General features: G+C 47.0%; 1 protein-coding gene across 1 annotated transcript in view; it reads right to left on the minus strand.

Moving 5' to 3' along the window:
* Positions 1-1,712: 1,712 nt before the first annotated feature.
* Positions 1,713-21,279, minus strand: part of VTI1A (vesicle transport through interaction with t-SNAREs 1A) — a 1,055,694-nt gene continuing 1,036,127 nt past the window's right edge. The window contains exon 8 of the mRNA XM_069239378.1: positions 1,713-1,878. Coding sequence (XP_069095479.1) covers positions 1,728-1,878 — 151 coding nt within the window. The 3' untranslated portion in view covers positions 1,713-1,727. The remainder of the gene's footprint in view (positions 1,879-21,279) is intronic.

Genomic DNA, 21,279 nt, shown 5'->3' on the forward strand with positions numbered 1-21,279 from the left:
GCCCAGGATTTCTATCCTGAGCTGAAGTATTATGGATGGATCCCCTGGGCAGGGAGCTAATGGGACCTTATCAAAGGTCTTTGATATCAGGAAAGATACTTGGCAGGGAGTTCCCTTATCATCATTGCTATTCAAGCTGGAGACAGACTCTTATCTGTGCTGGAGAAGGAGAGACCCAGAGATTAGGAAACTTTTTGTGGTGCAAGAGAGTTTTGCTCTGAACCACTGATATACTCCTGTATGTAGCTGATCCAGAACTATCAAGTGACAGCATTCTTGAAATCTTTCAGATATTAGGACAATACCCTGGACTCCCTATCAATTGATCTCAGTCTGTGACTAAACTGTGTTCGCAGCCCAGCTTTATATACACTTCCAGCTTATACACAGAAAAAACGATTATTTGGCACTATAGATCACAAAACACAAAATAGGTTTTCGGGCGCTGAATCTTAATATGGTTGTAAACATTTTTAAAGAAGACGTCAAGCACTGCAGAAGTCTTCCTTTGTCACTCATGAGCAGCCCAGCACTCTATAAAATTACTTTTTGTATGTGCTGCAGAGCACACCATATACAATACATGAGGAGTTTGTTTGCCGCTGCTCCTGATACACCCGGCCTTGGAACAGAGGACCTTTAAGAATAGCAATGGCCAAACTTTGTGGGGGAGCTTAAGATGGGTGTATTACTTGCTTAGACAAACAAATGTCTACTTGGTATCCCAAATGACGAACATAAATGACTAGGCATTTAAACTGCAACAGGAATCATCCCTTAGGGTAGACTGAGGCACCCTTGTGAAACAGGGATATATGAAGAGCCTAAATCTAAAAGGAATGTCCACAGAGCTGCCCTGTAAACACCAAGACCATGATTAGGTTGTATTAGGTTGTGACACCATTCCACATCCAAAGCGGGATGGAGGGCTAGATTGACTAAATATACCCCTTATGGAGCAGCAACCAACTGAAAGAGGCCTAAAAAACATGAGCAGTTTCAACAAGTGGACCGTGACTGCTATTGTTTGGACCAATGACATATGGGAAACAGAGGGACTGATAAGCTTTGAACAATTTAGTCATGAACATGAGTTGACCATGGCAAAACCTTCTGATACTTGCTATTTAAACATGCTTGGGGCTACATATAATGAACAGGCTCAGCTCAGAAAAGAACAGGTCCCCGGGAACTACTTGAAAAACAACATCTTTGATCTTCTCAGTGTTAAAGGCTCAAAGAGAAATAGGGCTGGACACCCTAGATAATTCAGAATGGGAATCAGCCTAACTAGACTCAAGGGAAGGGGAGATTAGAGCAGGATTTGGGTTAGTACAACTAAAAAGTTTGCATAGAACTTATTAGTCAAAGTTCTGCCTGATGTGGAAGCATGGCTCCGATAAGTAGCTTTGTGGAAGGTGCTGTAGCCAGATAGGAGACTTTATTTGCACGGACACGGAGGAGAGTATTATGCTTTTCTTTTCTTATTTAATTAAACAACAGCTGCAGTCAAGAACTACAATTCCCATGAGGCAACGAAAAAGTGGCCAATGGGAACCAAGAAGTAGTCACAATAACACACCAATCACCAACAGAGTGGCCCTATAATACATATCTTGACTGAAAACAGCCCTCTTTTCTTATGCGAGCTTAAAAGGTAAACAGTGGAATAATAGAACAACAGATACATAATGCCATGAACACCGACAAAAGTTCTTGAACCACAGTCAAAAGTCCAGATATAGAACATGGAAGATCTTGAACCCTGGGATCCTGAAACTTGGAGTCGAACGCCGTAGGAGAGGCGGTACCAGAAACATGGTGGTGGTGAACGTTGAAATCCTTAAGAGGAAGTTTTTGGAGTCGTTGAAGATGTTGCTGGGAGGGAACAAAAATAATAAGCATTAAAAATTTGTAGAGGCGGGATAATACTCGCCTCCATGTCTCTAATAAAATTAAGACTTTCTTTCATAAATTTACTAGGAAAATCTACATTTTATGACAAGACCGGAGGCTCCTATTATGCTATTTTAAAGCAAATCAAGAACATCTAGAGAAGCATGGTGAACAGGCTTGCAATAAAACATTCTGAACACATTATCATTAGACCAGTCAGCCGATCTGAGAATGTCCTCCAGACGGGAGCCAGCCGAAAAAGCTTTGAAAGCCATAGCTCCCCTAGCGGAATGAGCCCAGAAAGCGGACGTATCAATACCTGCCAGGTTCATAATCCATCTGACCCAACGAGCTAGAGTAGGAGAAGAGACAGGTTTGTAAGGCTTCCTGAAAGAAATCAGGAGTTGGGACGAGGAAGAAGTCCTCAAATCGGCTGTCTGATGCTTGTAAACCTTTAAACACTGGCCAACACATAATTTGGGGTGGTCTGGAAAATAAGGATAAAAGACTGAGGAAAGACCAGTTTTTGTACGTCTGTAAACATTGAATAGAACACCTGTTGGAGTAAGAGATCGTGCTGTAATGTCTAGTGCTCTAACATCAGAAAGACGTTTAAAAGAAACAAGGCACAACAACATGGCCAGCTTGGCAGATAATCTTTTGAGAGGTAGCAACTCATTGTCCGGCCAAGATGAAAACAAATTAAAGACAACATTTACATCCCATAAAGAACTGTATTTAGGTTCAGGTGGATTAGAAAATTTTACTCCCTTTAATAGGCGACACACCAAAGGATGCTCTCCGATTGGTTTTCCGTTGCTCTAAATGTGTGAAGATATAGCAGACGTACATTAGTTAATAGTACGATAAGTCTTACCTTTGCTAGCCTCTGCTGCAAGAAAATTGACTATGAAAGTTACATCTGCTGTAACGGGATCAATGTGTTTTCCCAGAAACCAGCTATGCCAGAGAGACCAAGCAGATTGATACACCTTTTTTGTTCCAGGAGCCCAGGAAAGCTCGATGAGGTTTGAAGACTTTGCCGAAATAGAAGGGAAAGAGTGGGATTCCCTGTTATTTTCCATACTGAAAGGGTTAGGAGATTGTCTAGGATGAGGGGATGAGGAAGACCGAAGGGACTGGAGAGTAGATCTGGGAAGGAAGGGATAAGAAACGGGGATTAGATTGATAGTTCCAGAAGAGTGGGAAACCATACTTGAGACTGCCAAAAGGGAGCAACAAGGACTAATGTAGCCTGTTGACGACGAACCTCCGCTAGCAGACGCGCAATCAACATGAAAGGAGTGAAGGCATAGTTGAGGGAAGTTGACCAATCCTGAGAAAAAGCATCGAAGGCTAACGCCGAGGGATCCGGGCGCCAGCTGAAGAACTGCGGAAGTTGCGCATTGAGGCGGGAAGCGAAAAGATCTACGCAAAAAGGCCCCCATCTGGGAAAGATGGATTGGAAAACGTTGCGATGAAGTTTCCAGTCGCTTAGTCTAAAAAATGACGAGAATGCCAATCTGCCACCGTATTTAGATTGCCTGGTAAGTATTCTGCTTGGACTGAAATTTTGTTTTGAAGACAAAAATCTCGAAACCCTTTTGCTAATTCCGCTAAAGGTTTGAACTTTGTTCCTCCTAAATGGTTTATGTAACGAACCGCTGAAATGTTGTCCATTCTGAGCAGAAATAAACAACAAACTCTGGGGGTCATTCCGACCCTTGCGGTTGACTACCGCCAGGGCCGGGGACCGCGGATGCACCGCCAACAGGCTGGCGGTGCATCCATGGGCATTCTGACCGCGGCGGTACAGCCGCGGTCAGAAACGGCCCGCTGCCCTAGGGAATCCTCCATGGCGGCGCTGCAGGCAGCGCCGCCATGGGGATTCCGACCCCCTTACCGCCAGCCTGGTTCTGGCGGTTTTGACCGCCAGAACCTGGCTGGCGGTAACGGGTGTCGTGGGGCCCCTGGGGGCCCATGCAGTGCCCATGCCAATGGCATGGGCACTGCAGGGGCCCCCTAACAGGGCCCCACCAAGATTTTCAGTGTCTGCCAAGCAGACACTGAAAATCGCGACAGGTGCAACTGCACCCGTCACACCCCTTCCACTCCGCCGGCTCCATTCGGAGCCGGCATCCTCATGGAAGGGGGTTTCCCGCTGGGCTGGCGGGCGGCCTTCTGGCGGTCGCCCGCCAGCCCAGCGGGAAACTCAGAATTACCACGGCGGTCTTTTGACCGCGCAGCGGTATTCTGACGGCGGGACTTTGGCGGGCGGCCTCCGCCGCCCGCCAGAGTCAGAATGGCCGCCTCTGTCTCTTGCAAGGATTTTGATCGCAAAGGTCCCGGCAAGCATCTCTAAACAATTTATGTGAAACTTGGACTCCTCTAGAGTCCATGTGCCTCCAGTCGAGATTGGACCACACCGGGCTCCCCAACCCAGCAGACTTGCATCTGATTCTAATACAAGATCTGGGGCTGACGCAAAGATAGTCCTGCTGTTCCAAGCGTCTAAATGGTCTATCCACCACTGCAATTCTGTATGCGAGTCTTGATCTAGGATAACAGGATATGAATAAGCCAACCCTTTTTGAAGATGATTAATCTTTAGTCTTTGGAGAGCTCGATAATGTAATGGGCCTGGAAAGACGGGCTGAATTGAAGAGGATAGAAGGCCAACAATTCTTGCTAGGGACCTGATGGAAAGGCGAGAACTGCGTAAGGTCTGAAGAATTTCTGTCTTGATAGACTTTATTTTTGCCGATGGAAGAAGAAGAATGGCAGACACGGACTCCACTAGGAAACCTAAGAACTCGATTCTTTGGACTGGAATCAGGGAAGATTTCTCGTTGTTGATAATAAAACCTAGATCGGATAGAAGCAAAGAGGTTAAATGAACGTGATCGAGAAGAGTTGAGTGATTTTGGTTCATAAGGAGGATGTCGTCTAGGTAGATAATTAGTCTGACTCCTTGAGCTCTGAGGGAGGCTACTACTGGTTTCATACGTTTTGTGAAACACCAAGGGGCGGAAGACAGGCCGAACGGAAGGGACAAAAAGTGATACATTTGACCGTGCCAGTGGAACTGCAAAAACTTTATGAAGTTGGATGCATAGGCACAGTGAGATAAGCATCCTGGAGATCTAAACGAACCATCCAATCGCCTTGAAGAAGAGAGTCTCTGAGATGTAGGATGGTTTCCATCTTGAAGTGACGGTAAATTACAAATTGGTTGAAGGATTTGAGATTGATCACCGGACACATCTTCTTGTTTTTCTTCTGAACTAGAAAAACTGAACTGACAAACCCCGAAGGATCGAGGGAACAAGGGACAATAGCTCGCTTTTGGAGAAGAGATTGAATTTCCATGGAAATAATGTTTTCCATTTCCGACGAGAACTGGGGCGGATGAGGGAACTTTGCTTGAAAAGGCTCTGAATCAAGCTCTATAGTGTAACCCTGAACTGTGTTCAAAACCCAAGGATCTGCTGTGAGAGACTGCCATTTTCGAAGGGAAAAAAGCAAGGGGACCTCCCAACGGAATAGTAATGGGATGACTTACCGGGTTGGAAAGAGAAACGGGAGCCTCCGCTGCCCCTGCTCCTGAATCCTCGGTCCTTCTGAGGGTAAAACTGAGGTTTGTATTCCTGGTAAGAGCTGGCGTAGGCACCACGCGAACCTTGGTTGCTGTATGATCGGCCGGCAAAGCGGTTCCTGCCTCTGCCGGTCCTGGAGGTAACCCGACTGCAAAACACCTTTTTAAAAGATTGCTGGGAAGAGTCCAGGGAAGCGAACGTGGCCACGTATTTAATGAGTTCTTTGATGAACGAGTCTCCAAATAGACAACCTTCCGCTTTGACTCCCTGGTCTGAGGTTGCCAAACTGACGAGCTTAGGATCCAACTTGAGTAACAATCCTTTCCTACGCTCGTGGGTTATAGCGCAATTAGCGTTCCCTAATAAACAAACGGCCCGTTGCACCCACAATGGCAATTCAACAGGATCAAGGATAGCGTTGTCCAAGCGGGCTGCTTCTGCCATATAAAAAATACGGGATAAGGGGCCCACCACATCCAAAAGCTTATCCTGGCAGGTAGACCAGGCCTTGTCAACTCCCTTTCGAGGGTCCTTTCCGAATTTGGAAAAAAAAGGTAATGAGGGAAGTGTCTATAATAGGAGTCATTGTAATCTTTGAAGGAAGGGAAGTACGGGGACACTCTGACCTGACCTGTTTGTCAAGGGGAGAGCGTAATTTAGAGGTGAGATATTCTGCCACATGATCCGCAGGCAACCACTCGGTAGAGAGCGGGTGCTGAATGACATTGGGATCAAACATGGGATCACCCTCAGAGTCAAAAACCCTACTTGTTTTAGAACCCAAAAGGGTTTGTGTTTTCACTTTTTTAGGAGGAGGAGGAGAAGAGACAGAGGGGGTGATTCTGACCGCGGCGGACGGCGGTCGCCGCCCGCCACGCGGTTCCCGCCGAAAGACCGCTCTGCGGTCAAAAGACCGCGGCGGTCATTCTGGCTTTCCCACTGGGCTGGCGGGCGACCGCCGAAAGTCCGCCCGCCAGCCCAGCGGGAAACACCCTTCCCACGAGGACGCCGGCTCAGAATTGAGCCGGCGGTGTGGGAAGGTGCGACGGGTGCAGTTGCACCCGTCGCGAATTTCAGTGTCTGCTAGGCAGACACTGAAATTCTTTTTGGGGCCCCCAGGGGCCCCGCGGCACCCCCTACCGCCATCCTGTTCCCGGCGGGAGAACCGCCAGGAACTGGATGGCGGTAGGGGGTGTCAGAATCCCCATGGCGGCGGAGCGCGCTCCGCAGCCATGGAGGATTCTCAAGGGCAGCGGAAAGTCGGCGGGACACCGCCGACTTTCCGTTTCTGGCCGCGGCTGAACCGCCGCGGTCAGAATGCCCAGCGGTGCACCGCCAGCCTGTTGGCGGTGCTACCGCCGACCTCCGCCATGACGGTAATTACCGCCAGGGTCAGAATGACCCCCAGAGTCTCTATTATCTTTGTTGGAAAGATCCGAATCCGGAAAATTATCACGCACATCATTGTCATCAGTGTCCAAAATCTTAGAAATTACAATGGGCATAATGTGTTTTGTTTGGGCATTTTTTTGACGATTTTTTTTAAAAGTATCCCCTCCCTTAAGGGAGGACTTTGAGGAACCGCGTCCTCCGCCTTGTGTGAGGAATCCTCACTATTCAAAAGCGATGTTTTATTTTTTAAAATTCTCCGACGCTCTCTGCCTTCCCCCGCAGAGTGGGCCAACATCGTCTTAGACATTAATTGTACAACTGAATTTTCTTATGTCTTTGATAATTTATCAATAGAAGCAGAGACTGCTTGTTCCACTGAAGACTGGATAAAATCATTGAGATTTTCTTTAATCATTTCTTCCTCCTCTGTGGCAGCATGGGAAAATGGGGAGCTATCCATATTTAAGCAGTATTTATATGTATAAACTGCCTGAACTAGAGAATGGTGATGACACAGTTAATTTTTTCTTCAGGCTGGCTGGAGCGACTAAAATCCGCCTATGGGCGGGGAAAAAAGGCACCAGGAAATGAAATGCAGTGAATAGGCAGCCCCTCAGAAGCCGTCGGAAAGTCCGGGTGATAAAAACCGGAACCGGCAGCCAGAAAAGGAGCAGGAAACGCGTTGTTTGGAGGTGAGGAAGAGAAACACGAATTCTGACTCTTCACCGCAATCGTGTGTAAAATGGCGGTCGCGTGGAAGAAGAAACGGAAAAAACAAACGTTGGGCAGCGCGCGTGGCGGGGAGACAAAATGCGGCTACAAGCCGACTCATCAAAGGAAATGAAGCACGACGCGATAACGCACGTAAACCCACAGAAAACAAGCGAGGGACCGCTACTAAAGCATACAATGAATACAATTTAGAGTATAGTGAATAAAGAAACAAATACTTATCTTGACTGCGAGCAGCAAGAAAAGAGGGCTGTTCTCAGTCAAGATAAGTATTATAGGGCCACTCTGTTGGTGATTGGTGTGTTACTGTGACTACTTCTTGGTTCCCATTAGCCACTTTTTCGTTGCCTCATGGTAATTGTAGTTCTTGACTGCAACTGCTGTTTAATTAAATAAGAAAAGAAAAGAATAATAGGAGCCTCCGGTCTTGTCATAAAATTGTTGATTCATGCCTGACTATGTTAGCTACTAAGATGTAGAAGCTACAGAATATAATATACAATATAACAAGGGGATAAAAGGGTAGCGTTTGTTCAATGGGAGTTGCATACACCAATTACAAGTTTCCTTTTCTGGCCTATACAAATAAGGACAAAACATAATGTATAATTAGTATCAAAGTGACATTTATATTAAATATACTTATTGAAAGTGAAATACCTAAGAGAATCAAGACCTCACCCAGCAACATGTGCACTTTGCAACGGTTCTTACATTTGGACTTTCTAGGTACTGTCATACATCCTGTCACACCTTCTCTTCAACTAGATACAGAATCATGGTCCCTGGACCTTTTGTTTTTTAAGCATCATGATAACAAGCAGGCCCAGGCCTTAGATGCATTTATTTGGAGAATCCTAAAACTGCCACTTTGATGCAAGACTATTGGTAAAAACACATGCCTTCCCCAAAGACCTCGATATAACCAGTGTGTCACTGGTTCTTTTCCCACTGGTTGATTCTGATTTAATCCTTCAAAGGTTTTGTACTGTTGATATTGGTGGCAACCATTGAAACAGTACAGCATATCATTAACAGACTTGCAGAAAATGTGGGGCCAAGGAATGATCAAACTGCCAAATATGCTGTGGATAGGATGGAAAAACATAAGTTGGCCAGTTATGGTTAACGTTACAAACGATAACGGGTTCCCCCACCATGAAAAACATAATTTATGAACAAAATGCACTGTTTACAAACTCATATTTATACCAATAAATAACAACACATATCTAAACAAAGAAACAATCCACAGGGTTGTTACCCTAATATCAATGACAAGGGTATGAACAGTCGTGGCTGGCAACTTGGTAAAGGGGCGGAGGGGATAAAACAAGAAATAAAATATAAATTAAAAAAAAACGTACCTTAAAGTCGCCGCCGCTCTCCGCTGCACTGCAGGCTCCCAGCCTGCCCTGTGGACAATCATGACGCTGCTCAAAGCAGCATTATGATTAGCTAGAGCGCCCTGCTTGGGTGCTCCAACACAGACTGGGAGCCCAGGACTGCTCTCTCCAACTCAGCAACACAGTGCCGGGTTGAAGAGGGCCCTTGTGTGCATGTGTGTTTGGCCGCCCTGAGACAGCCGGGCAAACATACGTGCGCACTGAGGGGAGCGCTCTGTGCACTCCCCTCACTGCTCGTCACCCACATGGCCCGCCACCTTTAAAAATAAAACAATATTAAACTTAGTTTATTATCGTTTTATTTTTAAAGGTTTGCAGCTTCTGCTGCTGGGGCGCGAGGGGGATGGGGGAAGGTCGAAGCTCCTCCGCCATAGCGGAGGAGCCCACCAGGATATGAAGTGTCGCCACTAACAAGATCAATGTAATTTGTGATATCATCTGTCACATTATGTGTGCGGTAACAAGCAGTTCATTTGGTGAACAAGTAACTGTTTTATAGCATATCGTGTGGCATGGTTTGTAAAGCTAAGCATATATTGCAATTGTCAGTGTTTTTTCAATTTATTTCATCACATTAGACCCTCTCACCCCCAAATATAAGCCTTTCTTTGGCTATTTGGGGTAGTTTGCGCTTACGCCCCCATAACGCTTTGTGCACATAAGCTATCCAAGCCCAGTCTGCGTCCTTTTTTCCCCAACATCCAGGGGATTCTAAAGGTGCCCAGGGTTTGTGGACTGGGAAAACAGGTGTAATATAGCAACATTTTGAGTTTTTTGAGAAAAATAGGGGAAAAGTGCTATAGATAAAAGTGGGTTTTTTCCTAAAAATTGCATCCACAAACTGTTTGCTGTACTAAAGTCACTATCTTTCCAGCTTTCAGGAACACGCAGAGCTGAATCAAAAAACCTAATGTTGTACCACAGTTTTAGCATTTTCTTGAAGAGGTAGCTTATTTGCCCTATTTTTATGCTCTCAACCTACTTCCAGTTTGTGGTGGAAACCAGTGGGAAACCCATGGGGGATCTAGAAAAGTTTATACATCTCTTAAAAGTAGACAACATTCTGAATTCAGCAAGGGGTAATATTTGTAGATAACTCAAGGTTTTCCCAAGGAAAATAACTATTGAAATAAAGAAATATTGAAAATAAGTAGGAAAAAACATGCAATTGCGACAACATTTTTATCTGGAACTTTTTGTCACAATGACCGATTGACAAAAGCAATATACCATTACGTCCGCTAGACCCTTGTGATTGCGGGGATATATAGGGCTTGTAGGTTCTCCAAGAACCCAAGGTACCCATAGCCAACAACTGAGCTGCAACGTACAATGGTTTTTCATTGAGTACCAAGTATAAACGAATTCTTATAGCAAAACAGGCAGAGTGAAAAATGGGTATCAAGGAAACTTAAATATTTCTGGAATGGGCACAAGATAAAGAGTTTAGGAGCAGTGATTATTTCTACATCTCTGAATTGGTGGGTACTTGTACTAGATTATGATTTACAGGGTATTTGTCAAAATGTCACCTTTCTTATTCATTGGCTTACAATTGAAAGGCACAAATGCAGCAAAATCCAGTTGGTAATAACAAATGTCCTCGCATTCTATGCTCCCACAAGTCTGCTGATAAAAATGGTACCTCACTTGTGTGGGAAGGCTGAATGCCCGTGACAGGGAACGGCACAAAATGCAACATGTATGCAGCAAATTTTTCCACTGCAAACTGACCCTCTTTTTCCGATGTGGGTAGCTCTAGATTTTGGACCCTAGCCCAGCCGGCACCTAGGGAAACCTGGCCAACCTGTATATTTTTGAAAACTAGACACCCAGGGGAATCCAGAATGGCGTGAATTGCGTAGATCCCATTAGGGTTTCCTAGTCACAATGCCCTGCAAATCTCAAACCTGCCACCTGTCCTCGTTTTATTTTATTGTTGTCCCCCAGGGGCTGAGTGCCGTGGTCCTGGACCCCTGCAACATGTCGAGAGCGCTTTGCCATTTTTCCCTGAAGCATGTTGAAAGTGCTTCATTGATGGTGCATTTTGCCCTTCAAAGCGCGTCCTTTGTGGTGCCTGTGCGCTTGGTGAAGCGCCTTGCTTTATGACCCCCCAGCGATTTCCTTCTGCCGGAATCACCGCCTTGACCCTGGCTTATGGAATGGCCCCAGCGCTCGTAAGCGCCTTGCTGTTGCCTTAAAAAAAAAATCACCGCCACGAACTAGGCTATTTCATGTGAGTGCGAGTGACGCACTGTTCCTGGGACCCTCGGGGCACCATCCACTGAGGAAAAGGAGCAATCACGCTCCTACTGTGCCCCCGGGGTGAAGCGCACTCTGAGGAGAGCCCCCAGGGCACAAGCAGGCACCTACTTTGGTGCCTGCACACTGCTGCGGTCTGGGCGGGCCTTTGGAAGCAGAAGACATTGGGCGGGGAAGGAAGCCTCATCGGAGGCTCCCCGTCCCACCGGAGTCCCTTACCCCTGGTTGCTAAGTCGGGCAGGGGGGAAGGAAGCCTCATCCGAGGCTTCCCCTGCCCCAGCGGAGCCCGAGCCATATCCAGAGGACACAGGCAGGGTGGAAGCCTCGCCAGAGGTGCCCAGTATCACGTGGTCCTCCCTTGTGTTTTGGGAGACCCCGCAAGAGTTGAGTGAGGCCCATCGGTTACCCCAATTGTTGTTTGCTGGCTTTTCCCTCCACCCCCCCCCCCCCCGGAGGGCCAGTTGAGGCCCAGGGGGGCCCCCAAAAGATCACAGGCCCCACGAGGGGCCCATTATAAAACCAGAAGGGGTGCGTGACGCTCCCCTCCTCTCCCAATCATCGGAGTGGCCCCCAGAGGGAGCGCACTGAGCGCCGGGGGCCCACTTTTGTTCTTCCTGACACTGGAAGTGCCTTTCATCATAACAATAGGTACTTTTAAAGAACAGACATATTTCTTATGCTCCTAGTACGGACATTATGGCTTTATATGTTAACCTGATTAGTTTTATGATGTGCTACATATATGTTTGCTAATATTCCTTTTATGGGCATGACGTGCTAATCTGTTTTTGTGACTTGCCATGTGTTTTATAATGCTCTTGGTATAGGCATTCATGATACTTTAATGACAAGTGCATTTCTTGTGAAATGTGATTCCTGACTACTGCTTATGTTGCAGAATAATAAGTAACCTGTGTGTTATATGTGACTACTGCTGGCTCTGCAGAGTAACTACTGTGTAACGTTCTGACAACTGCTTGGGTAGCAGGGTATTACTGACATGTTGTGTTTGGTCTAATAATTGCGTTGTGTACAATACAGTATATTTTCATATAACTTGGTGTTGTGTTTGCTTTGCGGTGGGTATAGTGCGTCACTTGTGTTGTGTGTGTAGTGCAAACTCTTCACACATTGCCTCTTGGATAGACCTGAGTGCTTGTGCTAAGCTACCAAGGGGGTGAGCAGGGGTTATCTTGGACGTGTAACTCCCCTTGCCCTGACTAGAGTGGGTGGGTTCTGCCTGGCTTAGGTGCATACCCTAGCCAACCAGAAACCCCATTTCCAACAACAGCCTATTTTCTAATTAGTGAGGAAAATCTTTAAACTTTTTCTGACCACAGCTATAGCTCATTGTTGAATTAAAACTGTATTTGTGGAAGCCAAGCAAAACCATAAATGTTCTAAATTGTTTAGCTTGCTGGTAGAACTTAGACTCTCAAAGCCAGAATATGATTTTTAAGAAAGCAAAGTCTGTTTTATCTGAAACCCTCTATTTTTAACTACCTAATTATGCTTCTCTTAAATAGTGTTTTTCAATAAACCTTTCCCTAGTTTCCTGCTAAATGCACCTGAATAAACATGCAATATAAACAATCAATTAGGGGTACCTTGTGTAATATGTTCCTACATTCCTAACTAAGGGTCTGGTGACATTTACAAACCACTAAACCTTCAGTTGCATGGTTTACGATGTCACCCTTAACCCTTCAAGGTAATATAGGACTAAGTTACACTTTTGCTCATTCTAGATCATACATATCTGAATATATTACCTAATGACGGTTTCCGGTAGGTATAGTTAGGACATAATTCCCATAGACAAAGCATTTTTTGTTTTGCAAATGCCTTTGCCTTTGTTTGATGAATCTTCAAGAAATGTTCAAAACGTGAGGGCGTGGCCAACAGCCGGACAAGATGGCCACTTCTAAGAGCAGCTTCGATCCCCCACTTAACATTTAGCTTCAAAACATCTGAAACACGATCTGCTCAGGGGCAAAAGGGCTCAATCCTGAGTCCAGATAGCCAGGGGGACATAGTGAGCTGCTCTGAGGTGAATTTGGACCAGGGCGGCCCACAACATGACAGGAGCCTAGGGGTTGGAGCAGCGGCCCCACGACAGATGGAGGACCGGGTGCAATGCCGGTGCAGACAAGGGAGATCCAGAAGGAGGGGACTCCAGAAGAGGACCTGCGAGAGGGACCCCCCCACCTGATATCGGGGCACGTGGTGAGCGACTGGTCCAGGAGGCGGTGACAGGCTGGGTGCGGAGCCAGAGGACGACAGACCAAGAGATCGGGGCACCCCCTGTGCCGATCGGCGGCTTCAGACTTGAACTGAGAAAGAGGTGGCAGTCCTGAAGGGCCCCCAGGACTCGAAGTAAGTGCCTGAAGAGGAGCATGCAGCCTGGAACAACAGTGTAGGCCGCCTGGCCCCGAGCCCCAACCCAAAAAATCTACCGGGGTGGTGCAGGTCGAAATGCCGCTTCAGAGAAGGGAGCGGGTGGCATAGCAAGGAAGCCGACAGGCCGACGGGGTACCTGAAAAGCCCCCGGGTGGGGCGGCGGTGAGTACTGTGGCGCTGCTCGCTGCCCCAATTGCTCCACTGCTCCCTGAGCCCAGCCACTGGTGACCCGGCCATGACTGGAGGAAAGGGGGGGAGTGCGCAGTCCACCAGTCCAAATTGGACAAATATGCACTCCCGAAAGAGGCCCCGGGTGCGGGAGCAGCACTGGACTCCATTACTACCACACCGGACCGCTCTCAGCCAGAGATGGAACCGCTCGCGTTGCAAGAGATTATAGCGGCTATATAGGTGGTCCACACCTCGCTGGAAACAAGGATTGACTCAGTGTCCACTTAAAGGTCACTGTTAAGGACGGACCTGCGAAATGTGGCAACACAAGTGAAATATGTGGAGGAATTGAACGCCACCCTTCAGGGGTACACAAAGACGCTGCAGGCGGAAGTGGGGGAATTGCAGGCCCTGACCACCACCTTATAAATCTGGTTGGAAGACTACAAAGGATGGTCGTAAAGGAATAATATAAACATTGTGGGGGTGCCTGAAAGTGCAGATGGGCCTGCATTTGAATAGTTTGTTGAGGATCTCATCCTTAAGGAACTACAACCATGAGGTCTATCAAAGCTGGTCTCGGTGGAGCAGGCCCACCGTGTTCCAGGAGTGACCCTGGGCACGGGAGCACCTCCACGATCGATAATAGCTAGAATATTTAATTTCCAGGTCAGAGACGTGATTGTGCAGACAGACCGCAGTGCCCCTCCTGCGCAATAATAAAACGCAACAATCACCTTTTTTCTGGACTTCACCATGCACGTTAAAAAACTTTGATGCAACTTTTTGGAGGTAAAGAAGGTGTTGCGAGTACTCAATGATGTTCCCTGCCAAAGTACAAGTGGTGGCTGAGGGTAAAAGTGGCTGAGGGTAAAACGTGGTACTTTGAAAAACCACAAGATACCTTCGACTGGCTGGAGGGATGGTGCACGGTGGGCTCACCGCAACGGGAGACACACCAGGGAGGAAGGCGACAAGGAACAGATCGGCCAGAACATCGAGCAGCACAGGGCCACCCGAGAGAACATGGCGACTCACTGGAACAGACTGGGACCTAAAAACATTTTTTTTTAAAACCTACAGGAGCTGGGGGCTCTGCAATCTTAACTGTTGAACAAGCAACCTCTCAGGGGGCTGCTCATATGGGAGGGCTTGGTACCCCTCGAATCAAACAGCTTTGGGACATTCTGATTGCCAAGATGACACTGGGCGGTGCCCGGTGCGGACACTCCTGTTAATGCAAAAGGAGTAACGGAAGCAGGACCAATGCTTTCCTTATTTGAGGCATACGCTGGGGACTTCTGAATGTTGGTAAAGCCACCACTAGTTGAATATGTTGGATTGGGGTGACAGGCACTCTGCAGCTTTTGGGTGGGGGGGTAGTTCTAGATCCAACTTGCAGGGATGGGGATTGGTTTTGAACGTGGTTTAGCTTTGTTAGGAGTAACGTTAATATTAGGTTTAGCAGGCAGCACACTTCATTGGATATGGCGCACAGCTCTTCTTGCGGGTAGACAGATTGAGATTGGGTACCTGCCCCTGCACAATGCTAGGACACCCCGGGTGGCGAATTTCTCTGCCTTTACTCATGACATCGGCCACACCAGAAATTAAGCTAATCTCCTGGAACGTAAACGGTCTGGGAGACAAGCTAAAGAGGGGGGTGGTACTCCAGTACTTAAAGAGACATGCCCCGGATGTGGTGCTCCTACAGGAGACGCACTTACAAGACAACACCTATCGAGCATTAGATCGCTGAGGATTTAGGGTCAGATGTATAAAAAAACTGAATTTCATTTCTTAAATAGCTTATTTTAAGAAGTCGCTATTTAAGAAATGCAAAATGGTATGTATGAATTTTGCGTTTTGGTAATAGCGATTTCTTAAAATTCGCAAATGCTATTACCGAATCGCAAACAGAGAAGCGACCCCATTCGCACCTATGGGCCTTTAGGTGGTTTTGCATTTCCCAAATTGTGAATTCCAGTTAGGAATTCGCAAATTAGGAAATGCAAATCCTAAGGCCCCCCCCTCTGCTGCACCCCAAAACCTTTTTACGGACATGTGAAGCACACACATGCCTTAGGGGCATGGGTGCGCTACATGTCAATTTTAAAAATGCATTTGTAATGCATTTTTAAAATTTGCACATGGTTACCACCAAATTGGATTTGGTGGTAATTACATTTCCTAAATGCCCAATTCGCATTTAGGAAATGCTTGATACATTTGCTTTGGAAATAAATGGGATCGCAATTTTAAGGAATCGCTATTTTAGCGATTCCTTAAAATTGCACACGAATGCCTTTCATACATTGTGAACGGCATTTTTGAATTCGCAAACAGACTAATTTTGCGATTCGCACCATTTGCGAATGCAAAAACGCTTGATAAATGTGGCCCTTAAACTGATAGCGCACGCGGGATACACCTCAGACTCCCGGGGAGTGGGCATTCTGATGCGAAAGACCTCCTCTTACAGGGTTCAGAACACCTGGGCAGACCAGTATGGACGATACATAGCAGTGTTGGGACAATGGGAGAACACTAAGGTTAATAAAATCTCAACATACATTTCCCCAAGGCTACATGACACTGCCTTTGCCGCACTGAGGCCCATATTTATACTTTTTTAGCGCCGCGTTTGTGCCGTTTTTTTACGCAAAAACGGCACAAACTTACAAAATACAATTGTATTTTGCAAGTTTGAGCCACTTTTGCGTCAGAAAATTACGAAAATGCGGCGCTAAAAAAAGTATAAATATGGGCCTGAGTACCCTTGTACTCGGCCTCCCGGAAGGGGAGCGGTTACAGGGAGGGGATTTTAACACGACGCAGTGTGAGATTCAGGACTGCTGACGCTCCCGGAAACAGGGTTCCCATCGTCACTCCTTGTCAGAGTTTCTGGGAACCATGGGGCTGATAGACACGTGGCGGACCTGCCACCCGCAGGAACTACAGTACACATTCCTTTCTGGGGCCCACAATAGCATGTCACGAATTGACTATGTCCTCGTCCTTCCACACATGACCCCTTGCATTAAACAGGTTGACCACCTGGCGAGAGGCATATCGGACCACTCTCCGATCTGCCTGATATATGGGGGCCGGCCTGCTTTGGAACGGTGCTCAGCCCCTGGTACCTCCAAATTCCAAATATTCAAGAAAGTCTGAGCACAACAGCAAAGCACTACTTTGAGGAAAACACAGGCTCAGTAGAGTCAGCACAGATACTTTGGGAGGCCTACAAGGCAGTGATAAAGGGTCAGGGGATTTAATTGATTGCAGGCCACAAAAAAGATAAGAGGTTACGCCCAGATGCACTGGAGAAGGAGATTCTAGAACTAGAGGCCAGACACATGGGCTAGGGACAGGAGACAGTGCGCCATCAACTGACCTTGAAAGAGAAAGAGCTTAGGGACATCGCGACAGACGCGGGCTGCTCACACTACATATTGCAGGAAAGACGCCTATACGAAGTAGGCGACAGTGCTACAAAGTTACTGGCCTGGTTGGACGGCAAGGAAAGGGCAAACCAATGGGTACCAGAAATCATGACTGACAGCGGGGACCGGGCGGCAGATTGCAGATGACTTTGCGGCCCACTACATACATCGGCTATGGCACTCGAGGCTCGGGAACTGCTGGCAGATGTCGACCTCCCAGTCCTGGTGGCACCAGACAAACCTTTCTTAGATCAGGAGGTAACAGTAGATGAACGCTATATGCGACTTGGCACCTGGCAAGGCACTGGGGCCCAGTGGCCTCCATATCGAAATATACAAACTCACAGCGACTACGATTGCCCCACACCTCCTGACGATGTTCCTTGAAAGCCGAGACAAGGGAGCCCTACCAAGAGATCAGAGGCTGGCTACTATAGCGGTCATACTCAAGGATGGCAAACCGCCAGAGTTATGTACTTCATATAGACTGATTTCGCTCCTCAACCTGAAGTGGAAATCCTGGCTAAACTCTTGGCCTCCCACTTGGTCAAGGTGATGATCTCTCTGATCCACCCAGACCAGTCTGGCTTTATGCCAGGACAAAACACAGCCCTTAACCTGCGACGTCTTGCGGGTGTTCAGGCTGGATGCCTTGAATCCGCGAAGACGCCCTGGTCTTCTCCCTCTATGCGAGGATGGCCTTCGACATGACTGAGTGGTCGTACCTCTTTGAGGTTCTCCAGTGTTATGGCTTTGGGGCACGCTTTGTGGGTGGGTGCGCCTCCTATATGCAGAGCCCCTGGCTCAAGTAACCGTGAAGAGAAGTACATCAACACCATTCCAACTGCAGAGGGGCACGAGACAGGGCTGCCCACTGTTCCCCCTGGTATTCGCCCTAGCTTTGGAACCTCTGGCGGTCTGGATACGCAGTGACCCCTTGATTCGAGGACTGAAATGGACAGAGGACTGGGAAGACAGGATATCCCTTTATGCGGATGACATTTTATTGTATGTGACGGACCCCATATGCACACTTGACAGAATACTCCATGTTCTAATGCAATTCAGTTATTACTCAGGCTATACTTTCAATTGGGACAAGTCTCTGATCTATCTTCTCTGCGGCGCAGCTCCAAAACGGCCAGACAGATGCTCCGCTCACATAGTTAAGGAGGGGTTCCAATACTTAGGCATTTATGTCACTACGGACCAAGTGTATTTAGAGCTCACAATTTGACACCCCAGCTGGTACACCTGCAGAAGGATGTGGAACGCTGATGTTCCCTTCCACTGTCCTTGCTAGGCAAAGCCGCCTTATTTAAAATGATGGCTCTGCCTCGCTTTTTAGATGCTCTCTAGAACACACACTACCCCGTTACGGCCTCTTATTTCAGGTACATTGATGGTGCGATTGGCACCCTGCTCTGGGACACAGCCCCTTCGTGTATATCTATTTAGAAGCTCACAAGAAGTTGGTATGACGGAGGCACTGCGTTGCCTGACATGCGGGCCTACTACCGAGCAGCTCAATTGGTACCTATCAGCTATTGGATCCATCTCCCTGAGACTGAGCTGGCTTATCGACTAGACCGTGAGGCTATGAAACCTGAGGGCTTCCAGCGGGCGCTGTATGTAGGGAAGAAGCCCCGGACCTTCCCTGTTACCACGGCAGTGACCCTCACCACCTGGCATGAAACACTTAGTTCACTGGGTTGGAAAAACACAATTACACAGGCTACTCCGCTGTGGGGGCACTGCACGCTTGGACACTCTGGGCACACACCTGGGCTTTCACAACTAGGACACGTTTCGTATAACGAAGGTAGGAGACCTGTGGAGAAATGGCTCGGTCCTTTTTTTCTTTTTTTCGAGTAGAATACTAGTTGGCACCCACAGAAACATACTGATACCTACAAATCTGACACGCACTGGATAGGGTGCTTCCAAGGGGGGTGGACCCCCCCCGAGTCCTCCCCGCTCGAAGAGCGAATACTTACCGACTATATGCCCAAGAAAGCCATCTCTCTCACATTCCAGAAACGCATCAGTAACTCCCCCGATGCTTTTGGGACCTTGAGGGGTCAGTGGGAGCGAGACCTGGGCGGGGTGGACGACGCGGAGTTGCAGGAGGCTCTTCCTTCCCCGAGGGAGGTGGCAGTGCGCTCTAGATTCTGCCTAATCCAGTTGAAAACCTCCACAGAAGCTACTATGCCTGCACAACATTTGCAACGATGGGTAGAGTAGAATCCCCCCTTTGCTCCCGAAATTGCGGCCAGGGTGGGACCTTCTACTATATGTTATGGAGATGCCTGGTCATACAAAGTCACTGCAGAGCAGTGCAGTTATGCCTAACTACCGTGTGTGGGAAGGTTGTTGAGCTTTCCCCTGAATGTTGCTTGTTGAACATCTGGGGGGAAATGGGTATTGCCAGCCTGGACAGGGTATGGATGACTCTGGGACTGATCATAGCGAAATGTAACATAGCCCACTTGTAGAAGGCGAGTTATCCGCCAGCACTGGCGGACTGGAAACAAGATCTAGACTGGTGCTTGCTGGCAGAAAGTTGTCTACTCGAGTAGAGGATGTCTGAGAAAATGGAATGGGGTCTCGGGAAAATGGAACACCTACAGAGGGGGTTTGTGCTCTCTGCCCAGCCCTGCAAGATATAAATGTATCTCTACATAACACTTTGACTGTGCCGCAGATGGGAGGGAAGGAATGGGCCTCAGGGAGCCCCCTGAGGGAAGTAGCGTGGCTAAACTGCATCCTAATATTATCTAATATGCTGCTGCAATGTTATTTGCTTGCTGTTGTTCACAAGCAATAAAAAGAAGTTTAAAAAAATCAAAACTCATTCAGTAATTACTTCAGCTGCTGTCTTGAAAGTTTTGGGGTGAATGGGGGTTGAGAAAAAGGTTGGGGGGTCCTTAAACACATTTTTCCCATGCAATTTACTATAGAGGTTTTGAACACAACTACAGTCCGACCAAAATTACACCAAATTTGGCAGTAAGCTAGATCTTGGTCTAGAAAGATGTCTTTTAGTGATTTGGTGCAAATTCAATCAGTAGTTTTTGAAATTTTAAAGGAAAAATAAATATAACTATCTAGGGATGTGAATCCTCCATGGACCTGAGGGATCTCATGCTGAGATCTGATTGTCTCCCAACACTTTGCCCAGGAAGTGTGGGCAGCCATTTTGGGACTCTGACTCACCTCAATTGCCAGAGCTGGAGGAATGTTTCTAGGTTCCTATTTGACAATTATTACTTATAATAAATAAATAAATAAGACTCAATGCAGTGATATAATCTGATGTACTAAGAGTACTGAAGACATACACATTGTTGAAGTTTGAAAATACTGTATCATCTTTTTGTTGGTTGAAGGATGTCTTTAAACAGGAAGGTGTTCCCAGAAGACAAGTGGTGTAGGACACCTTCTCTGCTTATTTTCCTTTTCTTCAACTAACCTGTAAGTAAATACTTTCCTGTTTGTTCCACACCTTTCTGAATGTTAGTCCTCAGTTACGGAAAGAGCAGTTCATTGCTGCTTTTCACCAGGTGGCCACATGTAAAGGTCAGGTTGGGTCCAGGCCAGACAATAACTACCCCTGATTTATAGTGCGTGCATTGGTGGGATGGTTTGCTCTAAAATGCTTATGCCACTAATGTTTCTAATATGAAATTATGATATCTACAAACAAAGGCCCAAGTCAGGAGGCTTTACCTGCATAAAGTTATTTGTTTACTAGAATTACACTTTATTTGAGCACTAAGCTATCAAAAGATTAATACCATTACCCGAGATGTGTTTTCCCAGTAAGTGCACTGATCTGTTTTTTGGGATGATTAGAACTCATTTTCTAGCCATGTTAGTCACTTCTAGTCTGAGCTAGGCCTTGAATATTGCCCTCCACTGGCTCCAGATACCAATTATACGGATAATGTACTGATTTATGTCCAACCCTAATGTAAA

The sequence above is a fragment of the Pleurodeles waltl genome, chromosome 6, assembly GCF_031143425.1.
Source record: "Pleurodeles waltl isolate 20211129_DDA chromosome 6, aPleWal1.hap1.20221129, whole genome shotgun sequence".
NCBI lineage: Eukaryota > Metazoa > Chordata > Amphibia > Caudata > Salamandridae > Pleurodeles > Pleurodeles waltl.